Here is a 13,215-nt window from a genome sequence, read left to right as displayed (position 1 = left end):
CCAGGTTTTTACTGGCGTATAGTTAGGTGATTCAGTAGCTGAATTCGCAAACTGAGGATTGTTGCAGGATTCCCTGGAAGGGATAGACTTTCTTCAGCTCATAGTTAGTTTCCTGTACTCTTGTTGGTTGGAGATCGTTTTTTGTATTTATGGATTTGAAAAGGAACCAGCTTGGAGATTTTATGAAGTCACAGTCTCCAGTTCTTAAGTTATAGGTGTTGCTACCATTTCTGTTACAGCAGTTTCTGAAGTTGTTGAGTTGTTTTGCAGACAGCACTTAAAGACTTAAGTAGGCAGACCAACACTGCTGCCTTAGTATGTAGTTTCTCTCACTTCCTTTTTCCAAATATTGTGCTGTGCTTAGGTTGTAAAGCCCCGACCTGTGTTTCTGTTCAGCCCTGAGTCTGTAGTCAGTTTCACTATCAGCAGCAGGCTTTCGTGGGTTTAAAGAGAGATTATTTATTCATGCATTAATCCCCAAGATCTAAACACGAGGTCAATCACCTCAGCAGTGTTTCTCACACACACTTGAGGGGAAAAAAGTGAAGTTGAAGTGAATAGTGTACTTTTGTGGGTTTTAAACAAAACAATAGTTTATCGTCCATGTGTTTGGCTCAATAGAGTAGAGCAGTGAGATCAGAAATTAGGATTGTTGCAGCATTCCCTCAGAGGCCCTGAGGTTAGGCACTTGTGATTTTAATATCAGAATGTTCATTTTCTCTACAGGTAGATTTGCACTTGTGAATCAGGCTGGGAGGCATTTGAGATTTTATAACCTTCTGTTCTTGGAGGCAAGAATGAGACTGTCTTTGAATGTTACTGTTCTACAGCTTGTCAGTTTGCCATTTGACTGCCCCAGGCCTTTCTAGGTCTTCAGAAAATAAGCTAACTATCTCAGGCTAGTGCCAGTCAAATGACCAATACTGACATTGTCCTTACAGAATGATTTTAAAGTCAATTGGGAATAGATAGCAACCGTTTGAACTTACTCAGTAAATAATCTGGTTTAGCTCACTCAGCTAAATCGCTGGCTTTTAAAGCAGACCAAGCAGGTCAGCAGCATGGTTCGATTCCCGTACCAGCCTCCCCGGACAGGCGCCGGAATGTGGCGACTAGGGGCTTTTCACAGTAACTTCATTGAAGCCTACTCGTGACAATAAGCGATTTTATTTTCATTTTCATTTCATTTTCAGCTTTCTTTTTCAGCTTGAAAATTGTCAGCTTGGTGGGGAGCCTGGAAATCCTTTAATTCTGAATTAGGAATAAATTACAAACAATGGCATGTATGAATTCCAAAGAGGTCTGCCACTGTGCCTTCACCACAGATACTCATTCAGGAACTTTCTGGAGACTTGAGACATAAATTGTCATACAATAAAATCACTTGACCTTGGTAGCCATCTTAAACAGTTTTGTCAGTGTCTTTTTTTTCAAATAAAAGACAGTCCTGAGCAATTATTTATGACCAGAGTCCATGCTAAAGTTATGAATAGAATATGCCTTCACTGGGCATAACCGGTTCAATGCAGGACAAAAATAAGCACATTTTCCAGGTTCACTGGGCGGCATGGTAGCACAGTGGTGAGCACTGTTGCTTCACAGCGCCAGGGACCCGGGTTTGATTCCCGACTTGGGGCACTGTTTGTGCAGAGTCTGCGCGTTCTCTCTGGGTGCTCCGGTTTCCTCCCACAAGTCCCAAAAGACGTGCTTGTTTGGTGGATTGGACATTCTGAATTCTCCCTTCATGTACCCGAACAGGCGCCGGAATGTAGCGATGAGGGAATTTTCATAGTAACTTCATTGCCGTGTTAATATAAGCCCACTTGTGACACTAATAAAGATTATTATTATTATACAAAAGCTGACTGTACTTGTCTTGACTCAAGGAAAAGAAACAGCTATTCACACACAACAAGGATCTTCTTCTCGCCTTTGTTTATTTTGATCAAAGTTACTGTGGTTTTCTGCTTGAGAAAGATCTTGAAGAAATCATCTACACTCTCGGACTCCATCTTTCACGTGCACAGGTACAGTACCTCTTCTATTTATTATGTATTGAGTTTTCAGTATTGTTACGCTCCTGTTGGGGACCATTAACATTTAAAAATAAATCTGAGCACCTTGTTTTAACCAATCGAACGTTGTCACAAGATTTCACTAAGCGAAACCAACTTTAACGCATGTGAAAGACAAAGAAGCACTATTAACTTGTGTGCTGTATAACTACCAATGTTATGAAGGGGTTCCTTCTCCCCCACAGTTTTCTTAGATATTACATTAACCTTAAAGTTCTTTACTTCTGTAGGAAGTATAAGTGTGCCACAGTCCTCAGGAGAATTCTCCTCCACTCCAACTATTCTCTGAGGTAAAGCTTTCATTTATCCTGCCTTGACTGTGGATGACGTGGTCTGTAGATCATTTGTAGATGACATGTTCTGCCAATCTCTAAAGCCCAGCATTTTAATTACCTTGCCTTTGTAGCTGTCAGCCTCTAAAGACAACATAGAACAGTACAGGCCCTTCGGCCCACAATGTTGTGCCGACCATTTATCCTAATCTAAGATCAACCTAACCTACACCCTTTCAATTTATGCTGTCCATGTGCCTGTCCAAGAGTCGCTTACATGTCCCTAATGACTCTGACTCCACCACCTCCGCTGGCAGTGCATTCCATGCACCCACCACTTTGTGTAAAGAACCTACCTCTGACATCTCCCCTGTATCTTCCTCCAATCACCTTAAAATTATGTCCCCTTGTGACAGCCATTTCCGCCCTGGGGAAAAGTCTCTGGCTCTGCACTCTATCCATGCCTCTCATCACCTTGTACGCCTCTATCATGTCACCTCTCTTCCTTCTTCGCTCCAGTATGAAAAGCCGTAGCTCCCTCAACCTTTCTTCATAAGACATGCCCTCCAGTCCAGGCAGCATCCTGGTACATCTCCTCTGCACCCCTTCCAAAGCATCCACATCCTTCCTGTAATGAGGCTACCAGAACTGGACACAATATTCCGAGTGCGCTCTAACCAGGGTTTTATTAAGCTGCAGCAAAACCTTGCAGCTCTTGAACTCAATCCCCCTGTTATTGAAAGCCAACACACCATACACCACCTAAACAACCCTATCCATCTGGGTGGCAACTTTGAGGGATCTATGTACGTGGAGCCCAATATCCCTCTGTTCCTCCACACTTCCAAGAATCCTGCCTTTAATCCTGTATTCAGCATTAAAATTCTACCATCCAACATGAATCACTTCACATTTATCGAGGTTGAACTCCATCTGCCATTTCTCAGCCCAGCTCTGCATCCTGTCAATGTCCTGTTGTAACCTGCAACAGCCCTTGACACTATCTACAACTCCACCAACCTTCATGTCATCGGCAAACTTACTAACCCACCCTTCCACTTCTTCATCCAAGTCATTTATAAAAACCACAAAGAGCAGAGCTCCCAGAACAGATCTCTGCGGGACGCCACCGACCTCCAGACAATACTTTTCATCCACTACCACTCGCTGTCTCCTTTCGGCCAGCCAATTCTGTATACAGACAGCCAAATTTCCCCGTATCCCATGCCCTCTAACTTTCTGAATGAACCTACCATGGGAACCTTATCAAATGCCTTACTGAAATCCATATACAGCACATTTACTGCCCAACCTTCATCAATATGTCTTGTCACATCCTCAAAGAATTCAATGAGGCTTGTGAGGCATGACCTGCCCTTCACAAAGCCATGCTGACTATCTTTAATCAAACTATGTTTTTCTAAATAATCATAAATCCTATCTCTCAGAATCCTTTCCAATATTTTGCTCACCACCGACGTAAGTCTTAATTCCCAGGGATTTCCCTATTCCCTTCTTGAAGAGGGGAACAACATTCACCTCCCTCCAATCATCCGGTACTGCTCCAGTGGATAGCGAGGGCGCAAAGATCATCACATTTTAAATATATTGGGTTCCAAGCTTGCGTGAATTTTATTTATCCCATTTTCTACAGTTAAACTTTAATTCTTAAAAACACTATCACAGCCCAGGGAACATATCCACAAATGGTGTAGTGCTTTGCGATCACTAACAAAGTCCACAGTAAATTAGAATGAATCTGAGCCAAGTAAACAAAAACATAAATAAATTTCTGATAGAAGTTAATTTTTGAAAGGGTAGCACATAGAACAGTACAGCACAGAACAGGCCCTTCGGCCCTCAATGTTGTGCCGAGCCATGATCACCCTACTCAAACCCACGTATCCACCCTATACCCGTAACCCAACAACCCCCCCCCCCCCCTTAACCTTACTTTTTATTAGGACACTACGGGCAATTTTAGCATGGCCAATCCACCTAACTCGCACATCTTTGGACTGTGGGAGGAAACCGGAGCACCCGGAGGAAACCCACGCACACAGGGGGAGGACGTGCAGACCCCACACAGACAGTGACCCAGCCGGGAATCGAACCTGGGACCCTGGAGCTGTGAAGCATTTATGCTAACCACCATGCTACCCTGCTGCCCCCACCATGCTACCCTGCTGCCCACGGTAGCATAGTGATCAGCACAGTTGCTTCACAGCTCCAGGGTCCCAGATTCGATTCGCGGCTGGGTCACTGTCTGGTGCGGAGTCTGCATGTTCTCCCCGTGTCTGCGTGTGTTTCCTCCCACAGCCCAAAGATGTGCGGGTTAGGTGGATTGGCCATGCTAAATTGCTCTTAGTGTCCAAAAAATGTTCGGTGGGGTTTGCGGGGATAGGGTGGATACGTGGGTGTCAGTAGGGTGTAAGGGCCTTTTTGTAAGGGCCGGTGCAGACTCGATGGGCCGAATAGCCTCCTTCTGCACTGTAAATTCTATAATTCTATTAACTTTAAATTCAGAGCCGACTAATCAAAGGCAACCGAAATTCCAAATATTCAGAGTTAAACAGCTCAGAAACAGGACCTTTGGCCCACCATGTCTATGCCGACCCATCAAATATCAATCTATACTCATCCCATTTACCAGCACTTGGTCCATAGCCTACTATGCTGTGGCGATTTAGTGCTCGTCCAGATGCTTCTTAAATGCTGCGAGAGTACCTTCCCCCGCCACACTCTCAGGCAGCGCATTCCATTATCCCGCCACCCTCCGGGTGAAAGAATTTTTTCTCGGGTCTCCACTAAAACACTTGCTCCTCACCTTAAACCTCTGATCTTAGACACCTCTGCCATGGGGAAAAGGTTGTTATGATCTACCCTATTTACGCCTCTCAATTTTGTCCACCTCTATCAGATTCTCACTTGGCCTCCTCTGCTCCAGGACAACAAACCCAGTTTATCCGGTCTCTCCTCATAGCTGCAAATTTCCAACCCAGACAAAATCCTGGTGAATCTTCTCTGCACTCCCTCGAGTGCAATCAAATCCTTCTGATGGTGTGGCACCGGGAACTGCACACAATATTCCATCTGTGGTCCAACCAATGTTTTGATAAAGTTGGACATAGTCTTCCCCGCTCCTAGGATGGGAATAGAGGGAAACAGACCCCGGAAGTGCCGAAGATTTCCGTTTAGATGGGCAGCATGGTCGGCACAGGCATGGAGGGCCGATGGGCCTGTTCCTGTGCTGGACTTTTCTTTGTTCTTTTTCTTTTTTTTCTATATTCTATGCCCTGGTTATTGAAGGCAAGCATTCTGTATGCCTTCACCATCCTATCAATCTGTGCTGCCACCTTCCAATGATCCATGGACTTGTATGCCAAGGTCCCTTTATTCCTCAGTACTACCTAGGGTACCTTTAATTGTGTATATCCTACCTTTATTAAACCTCCCGAAATACATCACCTCACACTTATCAGGATTATATTCCACCTGCCATTGTTCTGCCTAATTTACCAGCTAATCAATATCACACTGTTGCCTGAGATCATCCTCCTCACTATCAACAACAATTTCATGTTCCTGTGGACAAATATTGTTCTTTGACTGTTAGCATTGTATAAATGTTTACAGTCATAAATTATCATACCTCTCTACCAGGGAAAGAAAAACATTGGGGTTCCTGTTCCTGCTGTCCAGTAACTGCGGTTCTGATCAATAATTTTGTACTCCCTCAGTTTCTCCACTAGTGAGGTCAATATCTAGCCAAGTCTTAAAACCAGGAGATTCCTGTCTCTTTTGCAAGTCTTTCTTTGGTTAGCTGATCATAGCCGGGCGATGTTTGACCTCTCTCATTGAGTTGGAGCGGAAAAATTCAGCCGCTCCTAATTGCTGTGCAGTAATTTGTGCTGCACTGCAATAGCATGAGAGACAGATGAATTCACCTGCTGATATTCCCTATCTAGGTTCATTTCTGAACAATAGGAAAAGGTGAGTAGAGCCAAGCTGCCAGTGGGGCATCAACTCTGCAAGAATTAAGACCTTCAAAAGTAGGGCAGGGAAGAATGACAAGTTTATCTGTAGTAATCTTGTGTTTTTAATTTTTATTTGCAGGTTAAGAAGTTAATCAGTAAAGTGGTGCTGCGAGACTCCTGCCTGTACAGGAAACTAACCGATGGCTCAAAAGATGAAGTAAAAGCAACAGAGTGTGAGACGGAATCTGATCATTTGTTGGGTACTGCACCTCCTCTAACTGTTCTAGACTAAGAATTCTGGAACTCATTCTTAATTAGACTTCTCAAGATATGTTTCCTTGTGCTCTTGTGCCTATAGTAATATGGGAATAGTGTTCTCTGGATGAACAGAACCCATTTATTGTCTCTGGGCTTGTAAATCGGATTTCTAGTGCATATCTATTCTGCATCAGTACATAGTTAATAACATTGGATAAAAGCAAATTACTGCGGATGCTGGAATCTGAAACAAAAGAGAAAATGTTGGAAAATCTCAGCAAGTCTGGCAGCATCTGTAGGGAGAGAAAAAAGCTTTGACAAAGAGTTATCGGACTCGAAACATTAGCTCTTTTCTCTCCCTACAGATGCTGCCAGACTTGCTGAGATTTTCCAGCATTTTCTCTTTCGTAGTTAATAACATTGATACTGTCGGACTCAACAGTTCACTCCTGAATAGAATACCTTTCTTGTAGTGACATTCTTCTTAACTTTCAAGAAACAAATAGACCTCTTCTGAAAAAAAGTAGCTGCCAGAGTCTGTTCAGGTCTTGGTATTGTTTCCCCAAAGTTGTATTTTACACTTTTACCTGTTAACCATTATTTCAAAACCATAATTAACTCAAGGTTATCCAATTCTTAGATCTGTAAAACCAGTCCCCCGAATTAGTTGGAGAGTTAGGACTTTGAACAATAACTCCACAACACATACATTGAGGCATGTCAGTGACCACCATGAGAGTCTGGCAAATGCTACCTATATTGAATAACTAAATGGTACATGCTAATTTTATTTAATACTTGGGTCTGCGCAGTTATTGGGTTTTCAGAGACATGTCTGCTAGTTATTAGTAGTATTGACTGATATACTTTGCAGATCCAAATAATTTGCTCAAACGTTTTAGGGATTAATCTCTTTGTTTTTTAAAAGCTCTTGTTTATTTAAAATAAGAGATACAGGATAAAGATGCGGAAAGCCACATGCAAAATTACTCAATTTTTGCCACTTCCTTTGCTCTTTCTGCAGTCTACAAGCTTTTAAACCTTTTAAACCAAGCTTTCAAAAAAGGTGTCCACTTCGTACTTTTTGCATTTCTTTGATGTCTTGCACTGGGTATTGACTTCCAACCTTGGTTTCTAAGATTAAAGTATTAGCCTGGGATTCATCAGTATTGTTCGTTTAATCTGTTTTTAAAACTTGGAATCACTTCGAACAAATTTTATAATTTGCTGGTCAAGTTAGAACAAAAATACCGTAGCTACACTTCTACCTGAACATTGGTTAGTTACAGAGTAGAGCTCATTTACTATCCTATCAAATACTCCCAGGGAAGATAGATCATGGGGTTAGATACAGAGTAAAGCTCCCTCTACACTGTTCCCATCAAACACTCCGAGAACAGGTACAGCACAGGATTAGATACAGAGTAAAGCTCCCTCTACACAGTCCCCATCAAACACTCCCAGGACAGGTACTGCACGTAGATAGAGTAAAGTTCCCTCTACGCAGTCCCCATCTAACACTCCCAGGACAGGTACAGCACGGGGTTAGATACAGAGTAAAGCTTCCTCTACGTAGTCCCCATCAAACACTCCCAGGACAATTGCAGCATGGGGCTAGATACAGAGTAAAGCTCCCTCTGCGCTGACCCCATCAAACACTCCCAGGACAGGTACAGCACGGGGATAGATACAGAGTAAAGCCCTCTCTACACGGTCCCCATCAAACACTCCCAGGACAGGTACAGCACGGGATTAGTTACAGAGTAACTGCTCAAGTTTATTTCCCATAAAAGTACCAACAAATTTGAACCAGGTCCTAGAGATGATCTGCCTCTTTGTGTTTTAATGTAGGAAACAAACTCTTGTTGCCTAGTTTAACAGTGAAACCAGAATCCAGCAACGGGGCAGAAAGCAGTAACTTGATTGTTTATAATGGAGCCATGGTGGATGTGGGAAGTTTGCTGCAAAAATTACAAAAAAGTGAGAAGACGCGAGCGGAAATGGAGCTGAAAGTACAGGCTCTGGAGGGCAAAATGGGTAAGTGTTTGTGATTGTGGATATACGCTGATAGCAAACAGGCAATGATATCAACGAGCAGGATGGGCTCATGCTTTTTTTTTTCGAAAATACTTTTTTGAGACTTTTATAATTTAACAATTTTAAACATCAAATTTAAACAAAAATACAACACTATAACAACAAGGCCCCCGAGTACATATCCCAGCCAACATGGCTTACATAAACAGTGCCACCTTCCCCAACCATCCAACCTTACACATTTCTCCTCTGCCTCCCCCTCCCTCAAGCTGACAGTTTAATTATTCTTGAAGTAGTCGATGAACGGCTGCCACCTCCGAGCAAACCCCTGCAACGAACCCCTCAAGGCGTATTTAATTTTCTCAAGTCTGAGAAACCCCACCATGTCACTAACCCATACCCCCGACTTGGGGGCTTTGAGTGCCTCCATCCTAGTAAGATCCGTTTCCGGACCACTAGGAAGGCAAAGGCCAGACCGTCGGCCTCCCTCACCGCCTGGGCTCCCGGGTCTTCCAACACACCAAAGATCGCCACCTCTGCACTCGGAACCACCCTCACTTTTAAGACCTCTGCTATGACATAAGCAAACTCCTGCCAGAAGCCCCTCACCCTTAGGCCTGCCCACAACCTATGGCTGTGGTTCGCAGGACCCCCCGCACAGCACCCACACCTATCCCCCACCCCCTTGAAGAATCTGCGCATCCGGGCCACAGTCATGTGCGCCCTGTGAACCACCTTAAGTTGTATCAGGCTGAGCATAGCGCACAGCGAGGGTACATTAACTCTCCTCCCCCTCCTCCTCAAGCTCTTCTCACTTTCTCTTCATCTCCCCTATTGGGGCCCACTCCATCAGCTCCTTGTAGATCTCTGAGACCTTCCACGCTCCTACTCCTGTCCTTGACACCACCTTATCCTGTAGCCTCTGGTTGTGGCAGGTGCGGGGAGGTCTAAACCTGGCTCTGCACAAAATCCCACCTGGCAACTCAAACTCCTCCTCCAGCTCATCCAAGCTAAGGAAGCCCTCATCATTCAACATCTCGCCTCTCCATCCCCGCCCGCTGCCAACTCCGAAACCCCCCCCCCCACCGGAGTGTTGATCACATATCGGTGCCCACACTAATGACCCCCTCCAATCCCATGTGCTGCCTCCACTGACCCCACACCCTCATGGCTGCCACTACTAACGGGCTTGTGGAATACCGAGCCCGCGGCAACAGCAGAGGTGTCGTTAACAGTGCCCCCAAACTCGTGTCCTCACATGAGGCCGACCCCTCCCCTAGTACCCACTTCCTGACCATCGCAATATTCGCCGCCCAGTAGTAATTGCTAATATTCGGAAGAGCCAGCCTCCCCGCTACTTGAGAAACACCTTATTCATCCATGGGGTTTTACCCACCCAAACAAATCCCGAGATCACTGCATTCACTTTTTACAAAACGCCTTGGGGTTTTGAAAAAAGTGAAATTGTAAGGCTCTGGAAAACATAAAAAAACCTCAGGAGGACCGTCATTTTATCCATCTGTATCCACCCCGCCAATGACAACGGGAGCGCGTCCCACCTCCGAAAATCTCCCCTCATCTGATCTACCAACCGACCCAAATTCAGCTTCTGCAGCTGCTCCCATCCCTGCGCCACCTGGATACCCAAATGCTGAAAGCTCCCTCCCACCACCTTGAACGGCATCTCACCCAATCTCTTCTCCTGCCCCCCGCCTGAATTCTCCTGCCTTCTCCCCGTAACCCCCAATCCCCTTATTGTTCTAAAACCTATCTATATCTGTCTTAAAGACACTCAGTGATTTGGCCTCAACAGCCTTCTGCGGCAAAGACTTTCACAGATTCACCACCCTCTGACTGAAGAAATTCCTCCTCATCTCTGTTTTAAAGGATCTTCCCTTTGGTCTGAGGTTGTGTCCTCATGGTTATGGTTTTTCCTACAAGTGGAAACATCCTCTCCGCATCCATTTCCTCTGGCTCAACACACAGATTCCTGTGTCCTTACATGAGGTCATCGCTCACTCTTTACCCATATTCAATTTATACCCTGAAAATTTATCGAATTCCTCTAATATTCCCATAATCCCTCCAGTCTCCCCCAGCAGGTTAGGCCACACTTGGAGTATAGTGTTCAATTCTGGTTGCCACACTACCAGAAGGATGTGGAGGCTTTAGAGAGGGTGCAGAAGAGATTTACCAGGATGTTGCCTGGCATTGAGGGCATTAGCTATTAGGAGCGGTTGAATAAACTCAGTTTGTTCTCACTGGAACGGCGGAGGTTGAGGGGCGACCTGATAGAGGTCTACAAAATTATGAGGGGCATAGACAGAGTGGATAGTCAGAGGCTTTTTCCCAGGGTAGAGGGGTCAATTACTAGGGGGCATAGGTTTCAGGTGTGAGGGGCATGATTTAGAGGAGATGTACAAGGCAAGCTTTTTCCACAGAGGGTAGTGGGTGCCTGGAACTCGCTGCCGGAGGAGGTGGTGGAAGCAGGGACGATAGTGACATTTAAGGGGCATCTTGACAAATACATGAATACGATGGGAATAGAGAGATAGAAACCCAGAAAGTGTAGAAGATTTTAATTTAGACGGGCAGCATGGTCAGCACAGGCTTGGAGGGCCAAAGGGCTTGACTTAGTCCCTGTGCTGTATTGTTCTTTGTTCAGGTCCGATATGTACAAAAGTAGATCATTCGGGGAAAGCGAAACCCTGTGCTCTACCCGCACTCCCCCTGCTAGACTCTCGACATTCTTAATGCCATTGCCAATGCTCTATAGCCAAGGCAAACAGCGATTCATTTGCACACTCGCCACTGGTGTCTGATATAGCAACTGGACCCAGTCCACAAAGCTGTACCCAAACCACCACAGGACCTCCCACTCCACCCAATCAAGGGCCTTCTCTGCATCCATGGCCACCACCACCTCAACCTTGCGCCCTTCTGGAGGCATCATAATTACATTAAGTAACCTCCTAATGTTGGTCGCCGAATGCTGCCCCTTAGCGAACCCCATCTTGTCCTCCCCTTTTACCCCTGAGGTGCAGTCTTCAATCCTCGTGGCCAGGATCTTCAGCAGTAGTTTGGCATCTACATTTAACAGGAGATCGGTCTGTATGACCCACAGTTTTCCGGATCCTTACCCCGCTTTAAACTGAGAGAGATCGATGCCTGTGACTTCAGAGGGAGCACTCCCAACTCCTTTGCCTCGTTGAAGGCTCTTACCAACAGCGGTCCCAACACCCCTGAGAACTTCTTGTAAAAGTCCACCGGGTATTTGTCCAGTCCCAGGGTCTTGACCGATTGCATCGTCTCCAGCCCCTCTACTAATTCTAGAAGCCCAATTGGGGTCATCAGGTCCCAGGGATTCATCTACCTTGATGCGCTTTAAGATTTGCAGCACCACCTCCTCAAGGCATCAATATTTATTTCCCCAAGTTCCCTCACATCCATGCCTTTCTCAACAGTAAATACCGATGAGAAATATTAATTTAGGATCTCACCCATCTCTTGTGGATCCGCACATAGATGACCTTGTAGATCCTTAAGAGGCCCTAGAAGGGTGGGGACAATCAAAACGCTTGAGGAGTATAAAGAGAGTAAGAAGTTACTTGAGTGGGAAATATGGAGGGCTAGGAGGGGTCATGAAAAGTCCTTGGCAAGTAGAATTAAGGTGAATGCCATAGCTTTTATTCATATATAAAAAGCAAGAGGGTGGCCATGGAAAGGATTGGACCATTTAAGGACAGTGGGGGGAATCTATGTGTTGAGCCAGAGGAAATGGACATGGGGAGGATGTTTCCACTTGTCTGAAAAACTAGAACTCAGACCAAAGGGGCGATCCTTTAAAACAGATGAGGAGGAATTTCTTTAGCAAGAGGGTGGTGAATCTGTGGAACACTTTGCCGCAGAAGGCTGTTGAGGTCAAATCAAGTGCCTTTAAGACAGAGATAGATAGGTTTTTGAACAATAAGGGGATCGGGGGTTATGGGGCGAAGGCAGGAGAATAGGGATGAGAAAAATATCAGCCATGGTTGAATGGCGGAGCAAACTCAATGGGCTGAGTGACCTAATTCTGCTCCTATGTCTTATGGTCTAAATGGGCGAGGTACCAAATGAGTACTTTGCATCAGTGTTCACCAAAGAAAAGAACTTTAGAAGATGATTCTTGGGTAGGGAGTGTGGACAATCTGGGTCATGTTGACAACAAAGAGAAGGTATTGGGTCTTTTAAAAGATATTAAGGTCGATAGGTCTCCTGCACAGGATGGGATTTACCCCAGAATACTGATGAAAGCGAGGGAATAAATTGCTGGGGCCTTGAAGGACTTCTTTGTATCCTCATTGGCTACTGGTGAGATTCCAGAGGACTGGAGAATAGCTAATGTGGTACCGTTGTTCAAGAAAGGTAGCAGGGATAATCCTGGAAACTATAGGTCGTTGAGCCTCACGTCAGTAGTAGGTAAATTATTGGAGAGATTTCTCAGGGACAGGATTTATATCCATTTGCAACCAAATGGACTCTTTTGCGATAGACAGCACGGTTTTGTGAAGGGGAGGTCACTAACTTGATTGAGGTTTTTGAGGAGGTGACAAAGAT

At 45.0% G+C, this 13,215-nt stretch overlaps 1 protein-coding gene across 3 annotated transcripts in view; it reads left to right on the top strand.

Moving 5' to 3' along the window:
• Positions 1–13,215, top strand: part of ccar1 (cell division cycle and apoptosis regulator 1) — a 345,705-nt gene that overhangs the window by 310,745 nt on the left and 21,745 nt on the right. For all 3 annotated transcript variants that reach the window (XM_038773488.1, XM_038773487.1, XM_038773489.1), the window contains 3 exons: positions 1,887–2,027; positions 6,464–6,584; positions 8,434–8,619. In XM_038773488.1, the coding sequence (XP_038629416.1) occupies positions 1,887–2,027; positions 6,464–6,584; positions 8,434–8,619 (448 nt within the window). The remainder of the gene's footprint in view (positions 1–1,886; positions 2,028–6,463; positions 6,585–8,433; positions 8,620–13,215) is intronic.

Source organism: Scyliorhinus canicula, chromosome 16 (assembly GCF_902713615.1).
Source record: "Scyliorhinus canicula chromosome 16, sScyCan1.1, whole genome shotgun sequence".
Lineage (NCBI taxonomy): Eukaryota > Metazoa > Chordata > Chondrichthyes > Carcharhiniformes > Scyliorhinidae > Scyliorhinus > Scyliorhinus canicula.
This window is presented reverse-complemented; position numbering and strand designations above follow the sequence as displayed.